Source organism: Carcharodon carcharias, chromosome 31 (genome assembly GCF_017639515.1).
Source record: "Carcharodon carcharias isolate sCarCar2 chromosome 31, sCarCar2.pri, whole genome shotgun sequence".
Taxonomy (NCBI): Eukaryota; Metazoa; Chordata; class Chondrichthyes; order Lamniformes; family Lamnidae; genus Carcharodon; species Carcharodon carcharias.
This window is the reverse complement of record NC_054497.1, coordinates 758,156-782,742: the sequence shown is the minus strand read 5'-3', so window position 1 is coordinate 782,742 and position 24,587 is coordinate 758,156. Positions and strand designations below refer to the sequence as shown.

General features: G+C 49.7%; 1 protein-coding gene across 1 annotated transcript in view; it reads right to left on the bottom strand.

Annotated features, from left to right (window-relative positions):
* LOC121271689 (guanine nucleotide-binding protein subunit alpha-12-like) overlaps positions 1-24,358 on the bottom strand; it is a 149,072-nt gene extending 124,714 nt beyond the window's left edge. The window contains exons 1-2 of the mRNA XM_041177840.1: positions 24,175-24,358; positions 22,981-23,477 (exon numbers count right to left, since the gene is read on the bottom strand). Of these exons, the coding sequence (XP_041033774.1) occupies positions 22,981-23,469 (489 nt within the window). The 5' untranslated portion in view covers positions 23,470-23,477; positions 24,175-24,358. The remainder of the gene's footprint in view (positions 1-22,980; positions 23,478-24,174) is intronic.
* Positions 24,359-24,587: the final 229 nt, after the last annotated feature.

Sequence of the window (24,587 nt, the reverse complement as noted above, 5' to 3'; positions counted from 1 at the left end):
TTCCTGGGTTCTCGTCTCCTCTCCTCCCTCCCTCTCCCTCCCTCTCTCTCTCTCTCGTGAGGCATCTCTCCAGCTGACAGAAAGCTCTCCTGCTTTCTGACCTTAATGCCACCATCAGCACCTCCTTTAGTCAGTGCCACTACCATTAACACCCCCTTTGTCCTTTTGTCCATGACATCTTTGTCAATCTCTCCCTTGCCCCACCTATCGCTGGCCTTCTATCCAGCTTCACCTGTCCCACCCCCCCTTAAACAATTTACTTCCCTTTAGACCTGAAGAAGAGTCATAATGAATCTAAACGTTAGCTCTGTTTCTCTCTCCACAGATGCTGGATTAGACCTGTCGAGTTTTTCCAGCATTTTCTGGTTTTGTTTCAGATTTTCCAGCATCCGCAGCATTTTGCTTTTCTCTCCAGCCGACTTGTCTGCACCGGCACGATGGCTCAGCGAGAACTGGTGTGGTCTGAGGTGCAGTGAGTTAAACAGAATCGGGTGCTCCCCGAAGCCCCACTGCGCCCCCCCGGCACACCTTCCCCCCCCCTCTCCCCATGTCCCCACTCCAAGATGGAACAGGAGAACGCAGCATAACATTGAAAAGATACTGACTTTAACCCAAATAAGGTAACGGGCTGCTGGGCACCATCCTATGTCCATCCAATTGGGGTTTGAGCATGAAGAAGATGGTCAGTGATGCCTGAGAGAATTTAGAAAAAAGAAAAATCACCCCACAGAGCCACTTACTGGCAAGAGCCCGCAACTGCACCGTTACAAGCAACAGTTTACATACAGGATTTCCATTCTAAACATTCACATGGTTAAGTCCAGTGAAGTGAAGGTGCAATTTTGCAAAGGGGGCTTCAAACAGGCGTTGTGCCCTCTGCTCTTTTTTTATTTGTTCTTGGAATGTGACATTTGCTGGCCAGGCAAGCATTTATTGCTCATCTCTAATAGCGCTTGAGAAGGTGGTGGTGAGACGCCTCCTTGAACCGCTGCAGTCCCTGTGGTGTAGGTACACCCACAGTGCTGTTAGGGACGGAGTTCCAGGATTTTGACCCAGCGACAGTGAAGGAACGGCCGATATATTTCCAAGTCAGGATAGTGAGTGACTTGGAGGGGAAATTGCAGGTGGTGGTGTTCCCATACATCTGCTGCTCTTGTCCTTCAAGGTGATATAGGTCGCGGGTTTGGAAGGCGCTGTCGAAGGAGCCCTGGCGAGTTGCTGCAGTGCATCTTGTAGATGGTACACACTGCTGCTACTGTGCTTTGGTGGTGGAGAGAGTGAATGTTTAAGGTGGTGGATAGGGTGCCTATCAAGAAGGCTGCTTTCTTGAGTGTTGTTGGAGCTGCACTCATCCAGGCAAGCGGAGAGTATTCCATCACAGTCCTGGCTTGGGTGTTGTAAATGGTGGACAGGCTTTGGGGAGTCAGGTGGGGAGTTACCCCGACAAAATTCACAGCCTCTGACCTGCTCTTGTACAGACAGAGTTTATATGACTGATCCAGTTCAGTTCCTGGTCAATGGCAACCCCTCTGAAATTGATGGCGGTGGATTCTGTGATGGTACTACCATTGGATTAGATTCTCTCTTGTTGGAAATAGTCACTGCCTGGCACTGGCGTCGCAAGTGTTACTTGTCATTTCTCAGCCCAAGCCCAAATGTTGTCCAGGTTTTGTTGCATGTGGACATGGACTGCTTCACTTCTGTGGAGTTGTAGATGGAATTCAACACTGGGCAATCATCAGCAAACATCCCCACTTCTCATCTTATGATGACAGTGGAGGGGGGTGGTCATTGGATGGAGCAGATGGGGAATGGTTAGGCCTTGGACATTACCCTGGGGACCTCTCCTCGAACAAAACTATGGGACTGAGATGATTGGTCTCTGACAACCACAGCCATCTTGCTTTGTATTAGGCTTGGAGAGATCTGCTTGGGTCTCTCTTTCCTGAGTGTCAATTCACTGGGACTTGGGGATTATCACTTCATTTCAAGTTCTCTGATGTATCCTCACCAGTGAGGAACTCTTCCTGTGCTGCAATGTAGGCTTTTACTGTGCATTATTCAAACAAGAAAATAATTAACAGATCTGTATTGACAGATGTAATTGGTAAGTCAATGACATAATAGTGTCACCGTTCATCCATTTCAGAAAATGGCTTGGCCATTGACCTTTCACCTTCAAGGGACAGAGGTCAAGATCCCACCAAAACTGATAAGATGAAAATCCTTGGCCTATAAATTGAATACGGACACAAAATAGGAACCTGAAGATCCAATATGTTGAGCTGTGTGTGAGCCCTCATTCTGCACTGGAGGTACATCACCCGCCATTTTGGTTAAAGCTGCTTCGTAGGCGTCCAGTGCATGTGCCTGAACCTGGAGTTACATCCTTTGCACATGCAAGTGTGCAGGACAGAGCCAGCAGAGGTGGTGGCACAGTGGGTACACAGGCAGGAGGGAGTGGCTCCTGGGAATCCTCATGATGTTTGATCAAACACGGACAAGGAACTCTCCCGCTGATTCCCACATACCGCTCCCTGCCTCAGCTGATGAATCAGTACTCCTCCATGTTGAGCACCACTCGGAAGAAGCATCAAGTGTGGCAAGGACATAGGGATGTACTCTGGGTGGCGGACTCCAACATCCCTCATTAAGAGTGGCTTGGCAACATCACTACTGACTGAGTTGGCCAAGTCTTGAAGGACATATCTGCCAGACCCGGCCTGTGGCAGGTGGTGAAAAGACCAACAAGAGGGGAAAAAAAAACTACTTGTTGTTATTAATCAAACTGTCACAGATGCACCTGTCCATAAGAGTATTTGCCCTGTCTTCACACTGAGGGTACTCCCAATTGTGTTGTGTGACACTCCCACCATGCTATATGTGATAGTCATAACCAATCTAGCAGCTCAAAACTGGGCATCCATGCATCATAGGGTCGCCAACTGTGATTAAGTATATTCCTGGAGGTTTCCCCACATTACTTGCCCCCACACTCCAGCTATTAGTCGGCCAACACATCCATCCTTGTGATGCACTGCCTTCCTACACCAAGTGGAAAGCAAAATTGGATGTTGCCTGTCAGCCAAACAGCCTTTTTTACCCCATTTTCAATATCTTTATATCTGGTAAAGAGGAACATTCAAAGGAAATTTTTTTCAAAGTTATCGTGTCCTGATGATTTTTCTCCAGGGTTGCACACACAGCAGTAACCTGGAGACCGACCTTCAATTCCTGGAGACTGCAGGCCAATCCTGGAGGGGTGGCAACCCTAGTGCATTGCTATGGGCCATCAACAGCAACAGAGTCGTTTATAAACACATTCCGTAACCTCATGGCCCGGCATGTCTCTCGCTTCTGCCTCTGTCATCAAGCCAGGGGGCCAATGCGGGTTCAATGAAGAGTGCGGGTGAGCGTGCCAAGAGCAGCACCTGGCATGCCTAAAAATGAGATGCCAGCTTGTTGAAGATACAAAACTGCATGCGTGCCAGCAGCGGGAACGGCACGACACAGGCAGAGCTAAGCAATCCCGCAACCGATGGATGTGTAATTGTGTGTGCAGGTCTGCCTGTGTGTTTGTGGGTCTGCCTCCTCAAAAGGAAAAAAGTTTTTGTGTGTATTTGGTGTGTGTGTGTATATGTGTGTGTGTGTGTGTGTGTGTGTGTATATATGTGTGTGTGTGTGTGTGTGTGTGTGTGTGCGTATGTATGTTTGAATGTTGTGTGTTTGAATGTTGTGTGTGCGTGTGTGTACGTATGTGTGTGTGTGTGCATGCTTTTGTGTGTGCGCATGTTTGTGTATGTCTGTTTTGTGCATGTGTATTGTGCACGCGTGCATGTTTGAATGTTGTGTGTTTGTGTCTGTGTGTGTATGTTTGAATGATGTGTGTGCATGTGTGTTTGTGTGTGTGTATGTTTGTGTGTCTATTTTGTGCATGTGTATTTTGTTTGTGTGTGCACGCACATGTTTGAACGTTGTGTGTGTGTGTTTTGTGTGTATGTGTGTGTATGTATGTTTCAATGTTGTGTGTGCATGTGTTTGTATGTATGTGCGTGTGCATACATTTGTTTGCGTGTGTTTGTGTGTACGTATTTTGTGCGTGTGTGTATGTGTGTGAGAGAGAGAGAGAGAGTGTGAATCTGGTTCAAATTGTTGGTCTTCTTTTCTTGAAATTGATACCAGTCATTTCCAGTTTGCCTCTGTCAACACCTCTCCCTCTTAGTGTTGATGTGTTAACTGCCTGTCTGTATCGGAGGACACTGAAAGACAGCACAGAGCACCCGAGACTCACAGTAAACTGCGGAACTGGCACTTGGGGACAGCTGGCAGGGCCTTGTTAACATTCACAGCTCAGCTCCAACCTGACACAGTGCTGACCTCACGTCTGCCTTCAAATCGACAGCCAGAGGTAGCGGCCGGAGACGATCTGCAGCCAGAAACTGCGCTGATTCAAACCGTAAACACCACAAAGGAAATAGTTATTGGGGCTCCCGAATCGGAACAGCGAGGGAGAAATTTCAGGTACATTGGGAGTCCCATGAGGTGTCAGGAGAAAACAAGTCACCATATTCGCAAAACACAGCAGCGATTCCCAGCACTGAAAACAATCCGATCAAAAATGACTAATATACAGATAATAATCAAAGAACATGAAAACTATTCTAATTAAATTAAAAGTTTATGATAAACAGGAGCCGAGTTATTTCATAACATTTTTAAAGGGGGCACGGTCCCCGGTTACTGAGAGATCGGGGGCGCGGTCCCCCGTTACTCAGAGATCGGGGGCACGGTCCCCGGTTACTGAGAGATCGGGGGCCCAGTCCCCGGTTACTGAGAGATCGGGGGCACATTCCCCGGTTACTGAGAGATCGGGGGCGCGGTCCCCGGGGTTACTGAGAGATCAGGGGCACATTCCCCGGTTACCGAGAGATCAGGGGCCCAGTCCCCGGTTACTGAGAGATCGGGGGCACATTCCCCGGTTACTGAGAGATCGGGGGCACGGTCCCGGTTACTGAGAGATCGGGGGCCCAGTCCCCAGTTACTGAGAGATTGGGGGCGCGGTCCCCGGTTACTGAGAGATCGGGGGCCCAGTCCCCGGTTACTGAGAGATCGGGGGCGCGGTCCCCAGTTACTGAGAGATCGGAAGCACAGTCCCCGGTTACTCAGAGATCGGGGGCACGGTCCCTGGTTACTGAGAGATCGGGGGCACGGTCCTCGGTTACTGAGAGATCGGAAGCACAGTCCCCGGTTACTCAGAGATCGGGGGCGCGGTCCCTGGTTACTGAGAGATCGGGGGCACGGTCCCCGGTTACTGAGAGATCGGAAGCACAGTCCCCGGTTACTGAGAGATCGGGGGCACATTCCCCGGTTACTGAGAGATCGGGGGCACGGTCCCCGGTTACTCAGAGATCGGGGCGCGGTCCCCAGTTACTCAGAGATCGGGGGCGCGGACCCCGGTTACTCAGAGATCGGGGGCACGGTCCCCGGTTACTCAGAGATCGGGGGCACGGTCCCCGGTTACTGAGAGATCGGGGGCACGGTCCCCGGTTACTGAGAGATCGGGGGCACAGTCCCCGGTTACTCAGAGATCGGGGGCACGGTCCCCGGTTACTGAGAGATCGGGGGCACGGTCCCCGGTTACTCAGAGATCGGGGGCACGGTCCCCGGTTACTGAGAGATCGGGGGCACGGTCCCCGGTTACTGAGAGATCGGGGGCACATTCCCCGGTTACTGAGAGATCAGGGTCGCGGTCCCCAGTTACTGAGAGATCGGGGGCACATTCCCCGGTTACCGAGAGATCGGGGGCGCGGTCCCCGGTTACCGAGAGATCAGGGGCCCAGTCCCCAGTTACAGAGAGATCGGGGGCACATTCCCCGGTTAGTGAGAGATCGGGGGCACGGTCCCCGGTTACTGAGAGATCGGGGGCACGGTCCCCGGTTAGTGAGAGATCGGGGGCACGGTCCCCGGTTAGTGAGAGATCGGGGGCACGGTCCCCGGTTACTGAGAGATCGGGGGCCCAGTCCCCGGTTACTGGGAGATCGGGGGCCCAGTCCCCGGTTACTCAGAGATCGGGGGCACAGTCCCCGGTTACTCAGAGATCGGGGGCACAGTCCCCGGTTACTCAGAGATCGGGGGCACGGTCCCCGGTTACTGAGAGATCGGGGGCACATTCCCCGGTTACTCAGAGATCAGGGGCACGGTCCCCGGTTACTCAGAGATCGGGGCGCGGTCCCCAGTTACTCAGAGATCGGGGGCGCGGACCCCGGTTACTCAGAGATCGGGGGCACGGTCCCCGGTTACTCAGAGATCGGGGGCACGGTCCCCGGTTACTCAGAGATCGGGGGCACGGTCCCCGGTTACTCAGAGATCGGGGGCCCAGTCCCCGGTTACTCAGAGATCGGGGGCACGGTCCCCGGTTACTCAGAGATCGGGGGCACGGTCCCGGTTACTCAGAGATCGGGGGCACGGTCCCCGGTTACTCAGAGATCGGGGGCACAGTCCCCGGTTACTCAGGGATCGGGGGCACGGTCCCCGGTTACTGAGAGATCGGGGGCACAGTCCCCGGTTACTCAGAGATCGAGGGCACGGTCCCCGGTTACTGAGAGATCGGGGGCACGGTCCCCGGTTACTGAGAGATCGGGGGCACATTCCCCGGTTACTGAGAGATCAGGGGCGCGGTCCCCAGTTACTGAGAGATCGGGGGCACATTCCCCGGTTACTGAGAGATCGGGGGCACGGTCCCCGGTTACTGAGAGATCGGGGGCACATTCCCCGGTTACTCAGAGATCAGGGGCACGGTCCCCGGTTACTGAGAGATCGGGGGCACAGTCCCCGGTTACTCAGAGATCGGGGGCACAGTCCCCGGTTACTGAGAGATCGGGGGCACGGTCCCCGGTTACTGAGAGATCGGGGGCACATTCCCCGGTTACTGAGAGATCAGGGGCGCGGTCCCCAGTTACTGAGAGATCGGGGGCACATTCCCCGGTTACTGAGAGATCGGGGGCGCGGTCCCCGGTTACCGAGAGATCAGGGGCCCAGTCCCCGGTTACAGAGAGATCGGGGGCACATTCCCCGGTTAGTGAGAGATCGGGGGCACGGTCCCCGGTTACTCAGAGATCGGGGGCACGGTCCCCGGTTACTGAGAGATCGGGGGCACATTCCCCGGTTAGTGTGAGATCGGGGGCACGGTCCCCGGTTACTGAGAGATCGGGGGCGCGGTCCCCGGTTACTGAGAGATCGGGGGCACGGTCCCCGGTTACTGAGAGATCGGGGGCCCAGTCCCCGGTTACTCAGAGATCGGGGGCCCAGTCCCCGGTTACTCAGAGATCGGGGGCAGAGTCCCCGGTTACTCAGAGATCGGGGGCACAGTCCCCGGTTACTCAGAGATCGGGGGCACGGTCCCCGGTTACTGAGAGATCGGGGGCACATTCCCCGGTTACTCAGAGATCAGGGGCACGGTCCCCGGTTACTCAGAGATCGGGGCGCGGTCCCCAGTTACTCAGAGATCGGGGGCGCGGACCCCGGTTACTCAGAGATCGGGGGCACGGTCCCCGGTTACTCAGAGATCGGGGGCATGGTCCCCGGTTACTGAGAGATCGGGGGCACATTCCCCGGTTACTGAGAGATCAGGGGCCCAGTCCCCGGTTACAGAGAGATCGGGGGCACATTCCCCGGTTAGTGAGAGATCGGGGGCACGGTCCCCGGTTACTGAGAGATCGGGGGCACGGTCCCCGGTTACTGAGAGATCGGGGGCACAGTCCCCGGTTACTCAGAGATCGGGGGCACGGTCCCCGGTTACTGAGAGATCGGGGGCACAGTCCCCGGTTACTCAGAGATCGGGGGCACGGTCCCCGGTTACTGAGAGATCGGGGGCACGGTCCCCGGTTACTGAGAGATCGGGGGCACGGTCCCCGGTTACTGAGAGATCGGGGGCGCGGTCCCCGGTTACTGAGAGATCGGGGGCGCGGTCCCCGGTTACTGAGAGATCGGGGGCGCGGTCCCCGGTTACTGAGAGATCGGGGGCACGGTCCCCCGTTACTCAGAGATCGGGGGTGCGGTCCCCGGTTACTCAGAGATCGGGGGCACGGTCCCCGGTTACTGAGAGATCGGGGGCACGGTCCCCGGTTACTCAGAGATCGGGGGCACGGTCCCCGGTTACTGAGAGATCGGGGGCACAGTCCCCGGTTACTCAGAGATCGGGGGCACGGTCCCCGGTTACTGAGAGATCGGGGGCGCGGTCCCTGGTTACTGAGAGATCGGGGGCGCGGTCCCTGGTTACTCAGAGATCGGGGGCGCGGTCCCCGGTTACTGAGAGATCGGGGACGCGGTCCCCGGTTACTGAGAGATCGGGGGCGCGGTCCCCGGTTACTGAGAGATCGGGGGCGCGGTCCCCGGTTACTGAGAGATCGGGGGTGCGGTCCCCGGTTACTGAGAGATCGGGGGCACATTCCCCGGTTACTGAGAGATCGGGGGCGCGGTCCCCGGTTACTGAGAGATCGGGGGCACGGACCCCGGTTACTCAGAGATCGGGGGCACGGTCCCCGGTTACTGAGAGATCCGGGGCGCGGTCCCCGGTTACTGAGAGATCGGGGGCGCGGTCCCCGGTTACTGAGAGATCGGGGGCGCGGTCCCCGGTTACTGAGAGATCGGGGGCACGGAATGTCGGGATGAACCCCTTTCTAAGAAATGAGGAGGGGGGAAGTGTCTGTACAATAATATTGCCTCACATTTTAAAAGCATTTGCCTTAAATGATTGGAATGATGAATGACTGTAAGGAGGTCTCCAAACTACCTGTGTGGGTGCCACGCTATTCATCAGCACTCTCAACAGGCAAGTTCAATTCATCTTCTGCACCTTATGCTCGGAATATATTGGTTTGCTTTCCAAGTGCTTGTACAAACATGGCAAAAACATAAATAATATTCCGGGGGACGGAGAGTTCCTGTTTATCTAAAGCAGGCAGCCAAGACTGTGCCCTCCCCTCCCCCACCAAGCCCTGCCAGAATTGGATTCTGATGGACACAATCCAAAGAAACAGTATAGACAGCCAATCCTTTGTCCCTTCCAGTGCTCCTTTCTGAATGTTTTGCCGATTTAGTGTTAGCTGTGGCTCTGTGTGTAGCAGTCTCACCTCTGAACCAGACAGGCTGTGGTCCCATGAATGTTGTGGGTTCGGGTCCCACTCCAGAGGCTTGAGCACAGAATCGTCAGCCAAGCCTCCCAGTGCAGTACCATAAGGAGTGCTGCATTGGCAGTGGTGCTTTCTTTTTGGAGGAGACATTAAACCGAGGCCTGAAACGCCCTCTTAAGTGGCCTGTGAACAATCTCTTGAAATTATTCGAATAAAAGCAGAGAATTTCCAGCAGGTTTCCAGGCCAGAATTTATCCGAGAATATCAGTGAAGTGGAAACAGATTATCTGGCCTGCTGTTTGCTGGAGCTATCTGTGCGCAAACTGGCTGCTGCATTTGCTACATTACAACAGTGACTAGGCATCAGAGGTACTTTGGGGTGTCCTGAGGTCATGAAAGGTGCTATGTAAAGGCAGGTAATTCTTATTTTCCCCATTCTCCGGTCCCAAAGACCCTGATTAGGACCCAAGCACAAACATGCCAACCAGTCTGCCCTGCCTGCAACATGCACCTTTCAGCTCTGAAGCTACACAGTGACCTAGGGTGGGAATTGTGGCTGATTCTGTCCCCGACCAACATTTGCCCTCGAGCACTTTCAGGCTGGAGTCACTGGCTGGGAGCAGGAACCCTGGCCAGTTTCCTCCATCGTTGAGTCTGAGACTAAGTGCACTGCTCCAAATCCCTCCCTGGATGAAATCAATTATTTAGCGCGGGTCAATTGTTAAATTTTTTTTTGTTCATTCAAGGGATGTGGGCATCGCTGGCTGGGCCAGCATTTATCGCCTGTCACTAATTGCCCCTTGAGAAGGTGGTGGTGAGCTGCCTTCTTGAGCCGCTGCAGTCCATGTGGTGTAGGTACACCCACAGCGCTGTTAGGGAGGGAGTTCCAGGATTTTGTCCCTGTGGTGTAGGTACACCCACAGCGCTGTTAGGGAGGGAGTTCCAGGATTTTGTCCCTGTGGTGTAGGTACACCCACAGCGCTGTTAGGGAGGGAGTTCCAGGATTTTGTCCCTGTGGTGTAGGTACACCCACAGTGCTGTTAGGGAGGGAGTTCCAGGATTTTGACCCAGCGACAGTGAAGGAACGACGATATATTTCCAAGTCAGGATGGTGAGTGGCTTGGAGGGGGACTGCCATTGGGAATTGTTATCAAGAGGTGAAGGACATTAATTGATTAAGTAACCTGAGCAAATACAAAGAGAGAGATTTCTTTCCATGACCAGTGGGTACTGCAAAGGCACCCTGAGTGTGACATTTTGATTTAATTTTGGAAGTTTCCTTTCACATTTTGTTTTAGTTACAGCGCCCCGCCAGGGCCTGTCAACCCTTCTGATTTATTGATTTTTAGTTTAATTTATTGATTTTGTTTTTCAAAATAGTCAATAAAGAGAGAGATTTCTTTCCGTGACCGGTGAGCACCGTGCAGGGCTGGAGTGCTCCACTGGCCCCCCAAAAGCGGTATTTTGATTTGATTTAATTTGGAAAGGTTTCTTTAAGTGTTTCCCTTTGTCACAGTGCCCCTTTAAGGAGCTGTCAATTTGTTTAAATTAGTTAATTTGTCCATTTGTTTAACTGATGTGCTCAAAAGAGTAGAAAGAGAGAGAGATTTCCTTCCCCAACTGGTGGGTGCCATGGGGGCTGGGATGTGTAACCAGCCTCCAAAACCACCTTGTAATTCAAATAAGTTTCCTTGGAACTTGTGTTTCTGGGACAGTGCCCCTTTAAGGGGTAATCTCTATGGCTTGATTCGTTAATTGGTTTGTGCTTCAGTTCATTTGCGTCAACCAGAAGAGTAGAGCAGGAGGCTTATTATCAGCCCCGAGGATCACATTTTTATTTTGATTTGATCAGGTTCCTGTCGAAGTTTCTGTTTTCTGTCACAGCCTCAACTTAAGGGGCTGTCAATTTAATTTGCTTGTTTATTAATTAGTCCATTTTCTTTTTTATCGGTGCTCAAAAAAGTGCACTTAAAGAGACTTCTCAGCAGCGCTATACGACTGTAAATTAAGACGGTTCACGGATCACCAGGCCGCCTGTACTTCACGAGGAGTCCGTGTTCCTCATGCGTATGGAGTTGCGAGGCTGCAGCCCCTTTCGGATTAATTTAAAGGGGTGTCCTTCACATTTTGGTTGTGCCTCAGCCCTGCCTCTCCTGACCTTTGGCCACCCTGTGCGGCGCGGGTTTGTGAGGGGTGGGGGGAGTGAGGGATTCAGAGCGGAGGACCTCCTCGTGGGTCTGCTCCTGGGCCTGGCCAAGGTAGCCGTTAACCGGCAGCGAGCCACGGAAGGGATTATTCGGCTCGACTGTCCGGCCCCTATTCCGAGGCTTTGTCCACGGCCGGGTGTCCCTGGAGAGGGAGCAGGCGGTGTGTGCCGGTGTGTTTGAGGCCTTCGGCGACCAGTGGACACCGCAGGAGCTGGGCTTTGTCATCAGCCCCGGGAGCGACATTTTAATTTGATTTGTTAAGTTTCCTTTTAACCCGTGTCTTATTGTTACAGTGCCCCTTTAAGGGGCTGTCAACCTGTTTATTAGTTTATTTGTTAATCAGTTTATTTACTTTTTTTTAATTTGTTTACTCAGAAGAGCATAAAGACAGGCTTGCCCCAGCAATGACATTTTAATTTAACTTGCTAAGTTTCCACTGAAGTTTTCATTTTTAGTTACAGTGCCCCTTTAAGGGGCTGTCAACCTGTTTATTAGTTTATTTGTTAATCAGTTTATTTACTTTTTTTTAATTTGTTTACTCAGAAGAGCATAAAGACAGGCTTGCCCCAGCAATGACATTTTAATTTAACTTGCTAAGTTTCCACTGAAGTTTTCATTTTTAGTTACAGTGTCCCTTTAAGGGACTGTCAACTGGTTAATTCGATGACCGCAGTGATTTTCCCAAAAGAGTTTAAACAGAAACTTGCCCCTATCGGGGCATTTCACTTTAATTTGTTAGCTTTTGGTTAAAGTTTTTTGCTTTTAGTTACAGTGCCTTTTAAAGGGGGTGGGGAGGGAGGGAGGGGGTCCTCGTTAGTTAAGTTGCTTATTTAATTCACTCAAAAGATATGAAAGAGGAGGCTTCTGGGAGACTGGTCGTCAGTAGGTCAGAGGCAGACCTACACATTCTGTAAATAAACCAGCTGTCAGGAAAAGGACAAAAGCAAAAAAACTGCAGATGCTGGAAATCCGAAACAAAAACAAAAATAGCTGAAAAAACTCAGCAGGTCTGGCAGCATCTGCAGAGAGGAACACAGTTAACGTTTCGAGTCCGTATGACTCTTCAACAGAACTAAGGAAAAATAGAAAAGAGGTGAAATATAAACTGGTTTAAGGGGGGGTGGGACAAGTAGAGCTGAATAAAGGGCCAGTGATAGGTGGAGATAACCAAAAGATGTCACAGACAAAAGGACAAAGGGGTGTTGGAGGTGGTGATATTAACTAAGGAATGTGCTAATTAAGGGTAGAAAGCAGGACAAGCAAGGTACAGATAGCCCTAGTGGGGGTGGGGTGGGGGGAAGGGATCGAAATAGGCTAAAAGGTAGAGATAAAACAATGTACACTTAAAAATAATGGAAGTAGGTGGGAAAAGAAAAATCTATATAAATTATTGGAAAAAAACAAAAAGGAGGGGGAAAATCGGAAAGGGGGTGGGGCCTTCTGTATCTGTACCTTGCTCATCCAGCTTTCTACCCTTAATTAGCACATTCCTTAGATAATATCACCACCTTCAATACCTCTTTGTCCTTTTGTCTGTGACATCTTTTGGTTATCTCCACCTATCACTGGCCCTCTATCCAGCTCTACCTGTCCCACCCCCGCTTAAACCAGCTTATATTTCACCCCTTTTCTATTTTTCCTTAGTTCTGTTGAAGAGTCATACGGACTCGAAACGTTAACTGTGCTCCTCTCTGCAGATGCTGCCAGACCTGTTGAGTTTTTCCAGGTATTTTTGTTTTTGTCAGGAAAAGGATTTGGGTCCAGCTTCATTCTCCACTAGCTGGCTTGCGATCTAATTAGCGGCTGTGACCTTCAATTGGACCTTCCCGCTCTGAAAACTTGGGCAGGATTTTCTGGCCCCGTCTGCCGGCAGAATCTTCCGGTGCCACCGAAGCCAATGGGCTTTTAGCCGAGTTGCCGGCTCTTGTTTTACGTAGGGGAAGGAGGGAAGGGGGTGGGGTGTGCAACAAAGGTTCAGTGGATTGACTCCTGTTCGGTGAGGATTAATCAAGTCGGATGGTCCCATATTCTCCAGAGGTTAGGAAAAGGAAAGGCGAAATGTATAAAACCCTTAGGGGACTCGACAAGGCCGATGGAGGGAGGCTGGTTCTTCCCAGCTGGAGAGTTTGAACTAGAGATTAGGTGACAGGAGGTTGGAGGCTCAGGACTTGGGTGAGGAGAAAGGTTTCACTCCAGAGGCTTGTGAGTCTTTGAAATTCTTACGTATGCTCAATCATTAAGTATATTTAGGATGATTGACTGATTCGTAGGGAATCAAGGGAATATGGGTATAGCCTATCCAAACATACAAATTAGGAGCAAGAGCAGCCACTCGGCCCCTCAAGCCTGCCCCACCATTCAATAAAATCATGGCTGATCTGATTTTAACCTCTGCCTGCCAATAACCTTTCACCCCCGCATTTATCAAAAACCTACCTACCTCTGCTTCTACCGCCTTTTGAGGAAGAGAGTTCCAAAGGCTCATTACCCTCTGTCTTAAATGGTCGACCCCTTATTTTTAAACAGTGACCCCTAGTTCTAGATTCTCCCACAAGAGGAAATATCCCCTCCACATCCACCCTGTCAAGACCCCTCAGGATCTTAAAGGTTCCAATCAAGTCGCCTCTTACTCTTTTAAACTCCAGCGGATACAAGTCTAGCCTTTCCTCATAAGACAACCCGCCCATTCCTGGTATTAGTCTGGTAAACCTTCTCTGAACTGCTTCCAATGCATTTACATCCTTCCCCAAATAAGGTGACGAATACTGTACACAATACTCCAGATGTGGTCTCACCAGTGCCCTGTATAACTGAAGCATAACCTCCCTACTTATGTATTCAATTCCCCTCACAATAAACATTAACATTCTATTAGCTTTCCTAATTACCTGCTGTACCTGCATACTGGCCTTTTGTGATTCATGCACTAGGACGCCCAGATCCCTCTGGATCTCAGCTCTGCAATCTCTCACCATTTAGGTAATGTGCTTTTTTTTTATTCTTCCTGCCAACATTGTACTCCATTTGCCAGATCTTTGCCCACTCACTTAGCTTATCAATGTCCCTTTGAAACCTCCTTTCATCCCTTTCACAACTTACTTCTTGACAGAAAAATACATAGAAGATCAAGCATGGTCTTATTGGAAACAGATTATCTGGTCATTATCTCATTGCTGTTTATGGGAGCTTGCTGTGCGCACATTGGCTGCCAAATTTCCTACATTACAACAGTGACGACACTTCATAGGTACCTCATTGGCTGTAAAGTGCTTTGGGATGTCCTGAGGTCGTGAAAGGCACTATATAAAGGCAATAAGAAAATCCTCCTTTCTTATCTTCTCCATCCTCTCGTCCCAAAGGCACTGACTAGGAACCACACACAAACGTGCCAACTGACCCGCCCTGCTCCCAGTCTGCATCCTTCAGCTCTGAAGCTGCACAGTGGTCGATGGTTGGAACTGCGGCCAAACCTGTCCTCAACCAACATTTCCACACCAGCACTTTCTGGCTGGAGTCACTGGATGGGAGCAGGAAACCCAGCTGGCTTCCTCCATCTCTGGAGCAGGGAGCCTGACGCCACGCGAAGCAGGCCCGAGGGGCTGAATGGCTCGCTACCAATGGCCTTGGGCCCCTAACTCACCGCCAGAGCTGTTTGCTTTTATTTCCTCATTGGGATACGGGCATCACCAACAGGGACAACATTTACTGCCCATGCTTAGTTGTCCCTGAGGTGGTGGTGATGGGCCTTCTCCTTGAACCACTGTGTAAGTGAAGGTGAACCATGTGGTGAAGGTACTCTCAACATTGCCTTAGAGTGTTCCAGGATTTTGACCCACTCTTCTCAGCTCCAGAGTGTACAGGCCGATTCTACTCTTTCTCTCCTCACAGGGCATCTTCCCATCCCAGCACGACTCTGCCTCTAAGGCATGTATTCAGATGAAGGAGTTGGCCTATTTTCATGTCCAATTTTAATTTGTTTTTATCTTCAGTCTCCTCCCCCCATCTCTCTCACAAGAATGAGTCAGTCATGTCTGTGTCTGTTGTTTAACACCGGCCCTTCAAGTCTTTGGAAGTATCTATGTAAAAGGTCATGGTCACCATGGTAACCTGTCCGGCACTTTACCCTGATTGTGTGCAGAGGAGGAGGCAATGATGTAACTATGTCTGTGTTAAAATCTGTGGTTCTCGTTCATCATCACTAATAAATGTTAGGGCAGAAGGTTGCAAAATTTCAACGTCTACTGCAGGGGACTTTCAGATCAGACTGGAGACTTGGCTGCCAAGCCAAGGAGAAAGCGGAGGAGGCAGTGCACAGATTAAGTAAACAGTCTATAAAGAGGGTGGGCGGGAGATTAGAGACAAACAGGAAAAAGGAGTAAGGAAACAGGATGTAAACTGGTGTAAAAGACACAACAAACTGACCGAGAATGTGAAGCAACGTGACGAGACTAAAGAACAGACCGAGAGAAAGATCTAAATGGAGGGTGAAAGTCAGAGACAGGACACAGCAGAGGAGAGAAGGGAACACAAGGGTGATCGACCAGAGTTTGAGTTGCAAGAGAGAGGGCTGTGCTTATCAGCCTTGAAAGAAGGTTAAAGGTGGAGAGGTTCAGGGAGGGAATTCCAAAGCTTGGGCCCCAGCTGCCAGTGGTGGGGAGATGGAAATCCAGGAGGTGCAAGAAGTCAGAATTAGAGGAACACAGAGATCTCAAAGGGTTGGTAGGGCTGGAGGAGGTTACAGAGATGCATCCCCGATGGCTAGCTAGTGGATCTGGTACGGGAAGGTGATGATGTGGTGTGGTGTTGTCACTGAGCTAGTAATCCAGAGGCTCAGGATCATGCTTTGGGGACTGGGGTTTGAATCCCACCATGGCATAAAAATATGGAATTAAAAGTCTAATTATGACCATGAAACCATGTTGATTGTCATAAAAAACCCATCTAGTTCACTAATACCCCTTTAGGGAAGGGAATCTGCTATCCTTACCTGGTCTGGCCTACGTGTGACTCCAGACCCACAGCAATGCCCTCTGAACAAGGGCAATGAATGAATTTTTTTTTAAATTTGGACAGTGTGGGTATCAGGTGGGGACAGGATGTTCATAAAAGCTGTTGACGCTCGCTATCTAAGCTCTTGCACAAAGAATGAGACAAGGTAAGGCTGCCAGCACCCACAGAACTGGGACTCCAGAAACCACTCAACACACTCCAGGGGAGGAGACGGGGAAGGAGTGGGGATTGTGTGTGAAGAGAAATCAGGTCCTGCAACTAACAGTGGGTAATATGACGTTCAGAGGCATGTACGATGACAAATAGTACAGAATAGTAAATCTAGAACATCACCGAGTTTATTCATGATGATAGAATATGGATTTCCACAAAATTTATTGCACAGCAACATGCACAACTGGTCTATATCAGCTCTTGTCCCATTTCATCTCACGCCATCAAAATATCCTTTTCTGCCTTTCTCTCTCATTTGTTTATCCAGCTTCCCTTAAATGCTCTACATTATTCACCACAATTAACCCCTATTCTATTGAGTTCCACATTCTGACCACCCTCTGGTCACGATGTTTCCCCTGAATTCCCTATTGGGTTTATTGATGACTATCTGTGACCCCTCGTTCCGGACTTGCCCACACGAGGAAATATTTTCTCTATTTCTATCCCCCCTCTTCATAATTTTGAAGATCTCTATAAGAAACCAACTGGCCAAAAGTAAATTTATGGCCAATTTCACCAGGTTTTTCATACACACACCATCCTGACTTGGAAATATATCGCCGTTCCTTCGCTGTCGCCGGGCCAAAATCCTGGAACTCCCTCCCTAACAGCACTGTGGGTGTTCCAACACCACACGGACTGCAGCGGTTCAAGAAACCAGCTCACCACCACCTTCTCAAAGGAAATTAGGATGGACTTTTTAAATTTCCCTTTGCATTGCAGAAAGTAGCCTCTGGGTTACAATAATCGCTGATAGCCGTTTGGCATTACAGAACTTGAATATTATTGAAAAAGCCACGTTCTCGAACCTTCTCATCTTGCCCTCATCAGGACAATGCTCAAGAACACCAATTGTAAAGGGAACAACCATTTGGTGCTGCATGAGAAGAGAGTGCTGATTGGTTGGCAAGTGGACTCTGATTGGTAGAGGTGTTGCCATGGAGAATGCACCAGTTAACTGAGTCATCAGTTAGCAGGTGCATTCTCCATGGCAGCCACCTCTATCAATCAGAGTCCACTTACCAACAAACCAGCAGTCTCTTCTCATGCAGTACAAATTGTTGTTCCCTTTACATTTGGTATTCTTGCAAATTGTCCTGATGAGGACAATATGAAAAGCTTTGACATGTGTCTTTTTTCAACAATAACCTCTGAAGAAAAATGTGTAGTTTCTTACACGTTAGGTGCTGGGCGTGTAAAAATGGCAAGGGTTGGAAGTTCAAGTTTACTTACCGCTCAAAAAACAGCAAGACTGCATGTTGTACATGAACATTGCAATGTCTGTATGTATTTCCTTATCGGATCTGATCCTTCAGGATGAACGTCATATGGATCATGCCTCCTGTCACTTCTCTTCACACACAATCCCCACTCCTTCCCCCTCTCCTCCCGCTAGTGTGTTCAGTGTTTTCTGGAGTCCCAGCTCTATGGGTGCTGGCAGCCTTACTCTATCTCATTCTTCACGCAAGAGCTTAGACAGCGAGCATCAACAGCTTTTCGAACATGGAATGAACCACACCCTTTCTGCACCTGATACTCACACCTTCCAAATCCAGAGCCACGGGCTGCAGATAGGAGATGGGTCCCTGTAACCTTCTCCATCCCTACAACCCTCCGAGATCTCTGCATTCCTCTAATTCTGGTTTCTTGCACCTCCTGGATTTCCATCACCCCAGAACTGGCAGCCATGCCTCCAGCTGCCTAGGCCCCCAAGCTCTGGACTTCCCTCCCTGAACCTTTCCACCTTTAATTCACTCCTTAAATCCTACCTCTTTGACCAAGCTTCCGACAGCCTGCCCGAATATCTCCTTATGTAACTTGGTATCAAATGTTAATTGATATGGCGATGGTAGGTGCTATGGTTGTAACATTACCGGACTAGTTATCCAGAGGCCCGGACTAACACTCCAGAGAGCTCCAACTGCCACCACTGCAGCTGTGGGCATTTAAAATCAATTAACTCTACATCTGGAATAAAGTTAATAATGATCATGAAATGACTGGATTCTCATTAAAACCAACTGGTTTGCTAAGGTCCTTGAGAGAAGGGACTCTGCCATCCTTTCTTGATCTGGCCTCCATTTTTAATTATTCATTCATGGGATGTGGGCTTCGCTGGCTGGGCCAGCATTTATTGCCCATCTCTAATTGCCCCTTGAGAAGGTGGTGGGGAGCTGCCTTCTTGAGCCGCTGCAGTCCCTGTGCTGTAGGTACAGCCACAGTGCTGTTAGCGAGGGAGTTCCAGGATTTTGACCCAGCGACAGTGAAGGAATGGCGATATATTTCCAAGTCAGGACGGTGAGTGACTTGGAGTTGAACTTCCAGGTGGTGGTGTTCCCATCTATCTGCTGCCCTTGTCCTTCTAGATGGTAGTGGTTATGGGTTTGCCCTCTGAAATGGGCTAGCAAGCCATTCAGTTGTAGGCGGCTCACCATGACCTCCTCAAGGGTAAGCAGGGAGACGATGGGCAGTAAATGTTGGCTTTGCGAGCGAATGCCTAGGTGACAATTTTTTTTAAAAACGTAACACTCCTGTGAAACACCCTGGGGCTTTTTCGCGACATGAAGGGCTCTACATAAATGCAAGATGGCGTGTTGTTGGCTGTGGCCAGAAAACGACCGGGAGTGAAAAATCAGCAGACTTTTCTCCTTCCTAGCTCAGGGGGCTGAGGCCAGTTGGAGCAACTCCCATCACGTCCCCTCTCCAGCCTCCCCACCATCTCTCCGACGCAGACCTGGGATCAAAGACCAGGCTGTTTGTCTCAAAAGAATAATACATCTTTCTTCATCTTTACCTCAGTGCTACTGCAGACAAAGCATTTACCCATTAAGGAATGGAAGAAGCGGTGTATCTAACTCTTCCCATGGCTGCGTCGAGCCTCTGACTGTCAATGACAATGCCTCTTTCTTCATCCAGGCCTGCAAATTGCACAGCCTTCTCTGCCACAGAAAAGTTGGCACGCAGAGCGAGTTTTACTGCTAAAATTCTTAAATCCTTAAACCACTCATCTTTCAGGGAAAAAAACCAACGTTGACATCCAGCATGATGCACATCAAATTACTTAACATTCATTCATGAATGCTGCACCCCCACCCCACCCCCACCCCACCCCCGCCTCTCACCCAAGCCTCAAGGCAGAGTGGATATAATGGAGCAGCTGTAATCACGTTCTGAGCCACTGATGTACTCTGGGTCTGTCTCTGTACAACATGGTGATTGGAACCACCCCTCTGCTACCGCAACTTAAACAGCATAGGGAAGACACCAAATGCACCTCTCTACTTGGAGGTGACCTTTAATACAGCATTTAAGACATCTCGTTGCCTCTCGTGAAACCACTTGACTCTCGGCATGGCAACCTCCATGTCCCCTCCTCCCATTCAAATCCCTCCACATCACGTCCAGCCCTATAACCCTCCAAGATTGTCTCTCTCCAGTTGTGGCCCCTTGTGCATCTGCAGTGTAACCCCTCCTCCATTGGTGGCTGTGCCTTCAGCTTCCGAGGCTCTAACCTCTGGAATTCCCTCCCCAAAACCTTTTCTGCCTCGCTCTCCTCATTTAAGATGCTCCCTCAAACCTACCTCTGGGTCAACTGTCCTGATATCTCTCTGGACAGTTCAGTGCCACGTTTTATCATCATACACCCCCAGGAAGCACTTTGGGATATGTTACCTGTTAAATATACTATTTGACAAGTTGCTGTTGGTGTGTACGTAGCACTGCATTCAAAAAGTAATTGACCAAATGTTGAGGCCTTTCAATGTGATCTCAACCAATAGAAATGCAAGAGCTTTCCTACTTCCTTTGTCCATGTTTGGTGCATGGCATAACATGGAATGCACGCTGTCCCTGAAGTACGCTTGGAAAATCTCCAGTGGCAGGGTCACAGCACCATATAGCAAAGAAGGAGAACACCTCAATTAAATCTACCTCAACCTTCAATGTTCCATGAAGAACAACCTCGGTTTCTCTAGACTCTGTTACACATGCGAGATTTTATAAGATAATTATGTTTTGGACTGTCTCTTTAAATTTAAGGTAAAATGGGGTAATGAAGGTAGTCACATGATCTATTAGACATTCTACCTGACAACAAGCCTGAGTGGCTTGCTTACTGGGGGCCCAGGTCATGTGCTATTGAAATGCACATGCCAGGATTAACACTATAAAACAGATAGAAGCAGATGTTCTTGCTTTGAAAAGGGAGAGAGAGAGAGAACGAGAGGCAGAACAGCAGCTGTCATTCCCTACAAAGGAAAAAAGTTGTTTTCTCTGTTGGCTACCAGGCAGAATGTTGTGGGAAGTTTGCCCACTGGTTAAAGAGAAGGAACCCACAGTGACTTAAGGACACTGGGAAATTCGCCCTGGTGAGGCCAAGAGAAGGAATCACTGGAGTGGGCCTTATTGCTAAAAGAGTCAGTTTGGGAATTCTGAGAGGACCTTTGAAGATTACAGGATGTTACAACTCCGTGAAACAGGGAGAAATGAACCCAGCGGAAGCTGCAAGTGATGGTAGATTGTTTCCTATAAGAACTCCTGTGCAGAGCAGCGTGGAGGTTATCGGTCACGTTAAGACATTCATATCTTTTCTGTAGTTTAAAGTATTAGTTGCCAACTAAGTAATGTTTAGTCACGATGTTGACTTTAGTTTGCTTCTTACAGTAAAAGTCTTAAAACTTTAAATCTTCTCATGCAATACCTTTAAGTTCTGCACTGGGAATTCAAATCTACTTGTAAAAGGTTATCAGTCTCCAAGGGATCGTAATAACTCGCATAAATCTCCTTATTCCCAGTACCATTCCTCTACAATGTTCCAGCTGAGGATGATGTGTCTTTTAATTTAAAGGGCCATTGCTTTACCTTCTGGAAGGGGTTGTAACTCATGTTCATCAGGATACAGTACTGAGCTGCAGTTTATATCTATGGTAGTTAGAGGCCAATTATCTCAGCCCAGGACCTCACTGCAGGAGATCCTCAGGGTAGTGCTTCAGCTGCTTCATCAAGGACCTTTCATCCGTTAAAAGGATCAGGAGGGGGGATGTTCGGTGAGGATTATACAGTGTTCAACTCTTCAGATACTGAAGCAGTCTGTGCCTGCATGTAGCATGACCACGAAATTCAGGCTTGGACTGATAAGGGGCAAGTAACATTCGTGCCACACAAGTGCCAGGCAATGATCATCTCAACAAGAGAGAATCTAACCACCTCCCCATGACATTCAATGGCATTACCATTGCTGAATCCCCATTATCAATATTCTAGGGGTTACTATTGACCAGAAACTTAACAAGACCAGCCATATAAATACTACCTAAAACCTGTCCACCATCTACAAGGCACAAGTCAGGAAAGTGATGGACTACTCTCCGCTTAAAACTCAAAAGCTCAAGGCCATCCAGGACAAAGCAGCCCGCTTGATCAGCATACCATTCACTACCTTCAATATTCATGCCCTCCACCACTGACACACAGTGGCAGCAGTGTGCACCATCTACAAGATGCACTGCGACAACTCACCAAGCCTCCTTTGACAGCATCTTCCAAACCCACAACCTCTACTATCTAGAAGGACAAGGGCAGCAGACACATGGGAACACCGCCACCTGGAAGTTCCCTTCCAAGATACTCACCATCCTGACTTGGAAATATATCACCGTTCCTTCACTGTCACTGGGTCAGTGACAATGGCAAATATGCTGGCCCAATTTGCACACAGTAAACTCCCCATACAACAATGACTAGATCATCTGTTTTGGTGATATTGGTTAAGGGATAAATATTGGCCAGAATACTGAAAGGAGAACTCCCCTGCTCTTTTTCACATATCACAATGGAACTTTGTAAATCCATCTGATAGGGCAGATGTTTAACACCCCATCCAAAAGATGGCACCTCTGAAAGTGCAACACTCCCTCAATGCTGAGCTGGAATGTCAGGTTAGAGCCTGAGTAACATGCTTGAGTGGAATTTGTACCCACAATATCTGGTGCATTAACTGAGCCATGGACACATGTCGGATGTGTAGGGTTACATGATAGTTACCTTGGAAATATATCGCCGTTCCTTCACTGTCACTGGGTCAAAATCCTGGAACCTCGTCCCTAACAGCACGGTGGGTGTACCTACACCACACGGACTGCAGCGGTTCAAGAAGGCGGCTCACCGCCACCTTCTCAAGGGGCAATTAGGGATGGGCAATAAATGCTGGCCTGGCCTAGCCAGCGACGCCCATATCCCATGAAGGAATGTTTAGAAACCACCAGTTAAAATCCAATTCTGTGGAAAATTCCAGTCAGTGTGTTCACTCAGTCTGAAGGTGCATGCATCAAAACTGAAAGGGGGTGAACCTGGAGGTGAGAATGATGGCAAGCTCCTAGAAATAATCATAGTGCCCCTCCTAACATCAAGTGACTTACCAGCTGGAACTCATTCCTTCTCCTGTAGGCCTCTTTGATGCTCTGGTCTTGCCACAAGGTCCGAATAGCTGGTAAAATCCTCTGGAAATGCCCTTCCACAATTCCGATGCAACTGTTCTCAAAGGTCATCAGGAACAGCCCATGTTTCTCGTTCTCCCAGTTCCGCCAGGGGAGTCGCAGCTTCTCCCTGGCGTCCACCAGAACTCGCATTCCCGTGATAACGTTCCCATAAATCGTGTCCCGGAATTCCTCCAGGCTCTTTCGGTCGAAGTCCTGACCGTGGATGATCCTCATCTGCTTCAGGAAGGTGCTCTTGCCGCTCTCGCCGGCTCCCAGCAGCAGGATTTTCACCATCCTCCTCAAGTAAGGTCTCTCCTTGGCCAACATCTGGTCGATCCCTTTGCTCCTTCTCCTCATCTCCAGCTCGTCCTCCGAGCCGAAGCAATTCGGGAGGCAGCCGTTCGCCCAGGCATCCTCCAGCCCGGCCATACTCCTCTCTGCGCAGAGGCCGGAGAGACAGAGGTGGCGGTGGGGTGGGGAGGAGAGAAAAGTTTCACAGAGTTAGACAAACAAAACGGGAGGGAGAGAGAAGAGGAGAGTTTCAGAAAAAGTTTCACAGAGTTGGACAAACAAAACAGGGGAGGGGGAGAGAAGAGGAGAGTTTCAGAAAAAGTTTCACAGAGTTGGACAAACAAAACAGGGGAGGGGGAGAGAAGAGGAGAGTTTCAGAAAAAGTTTCACAGAGTTGGACAAACAAAACAGGGGAGGGGGAGAGAAGAGGAGAGTTTCAGAAAAAGTTTCACAGAGTTGGACAAACAAAACGGGAGGGGGAGAGAAAGAGAGAGAGAGAAATGTTCCTGGCGCTCCACATCAAGTGGACTGAAATGTATCAGTTTGTCATTTCCACCCCCCCCTCTCTCTCTCTGCTGTCTTATTCAGCTAAACAATCTCATTTCTTCCTTTTTTTTGCCCCAAAAGGGATTGTGTGTGTGTGTGTGTGTGTGTACACGCCTCTCCCCTTCCTCTGTAATGTCCAGCCGACTCAATGGTCGAGGAATGACATTTGGGTGAGCGAGAGGGAGCTGAAACAACTGCCAATCGAGTGTGTGCTAAACTCTCCCCTCCCCAACCTCCAGGGGGAAGGAGAAACTAGCGCCAGAAACGATTTTGCTGAACCTTCAGCTCAGAACTTACTTTATACTGCGCCAGCAGTGGCTATGCATCTTTGCAATCCCCCTGCCTTCCTCCTCCTCCTCCTCAACCCAGTTTCTGCATCTATTTGTTTTGGAGAATCCGGGACAGAACTAGAAGGTCGAAAAATCAGCACAAAACGACGTCGTTTGAGAGAAGAGAAGCGAGAAAGAGAAATAAAGCTTTGGGTTTGGAATTGCTGCGTGTTTATGAATAACACAGTGAGATGCACAGGCAGAATCGCCCGGGGGCGGGAGTCACACACCTACTGGGATCAGGAAGTGAACACCATGTTTGTAAGAGTCAGTGCAGATCATCTCGCCATACCCCTTTCTGCAGTGTGGGTGTGCATTCTGCTGGGTTACATTTCACTCTGTGCAAGATGCACTGCAGGAATTCACCAAGGCTCCTTCGAC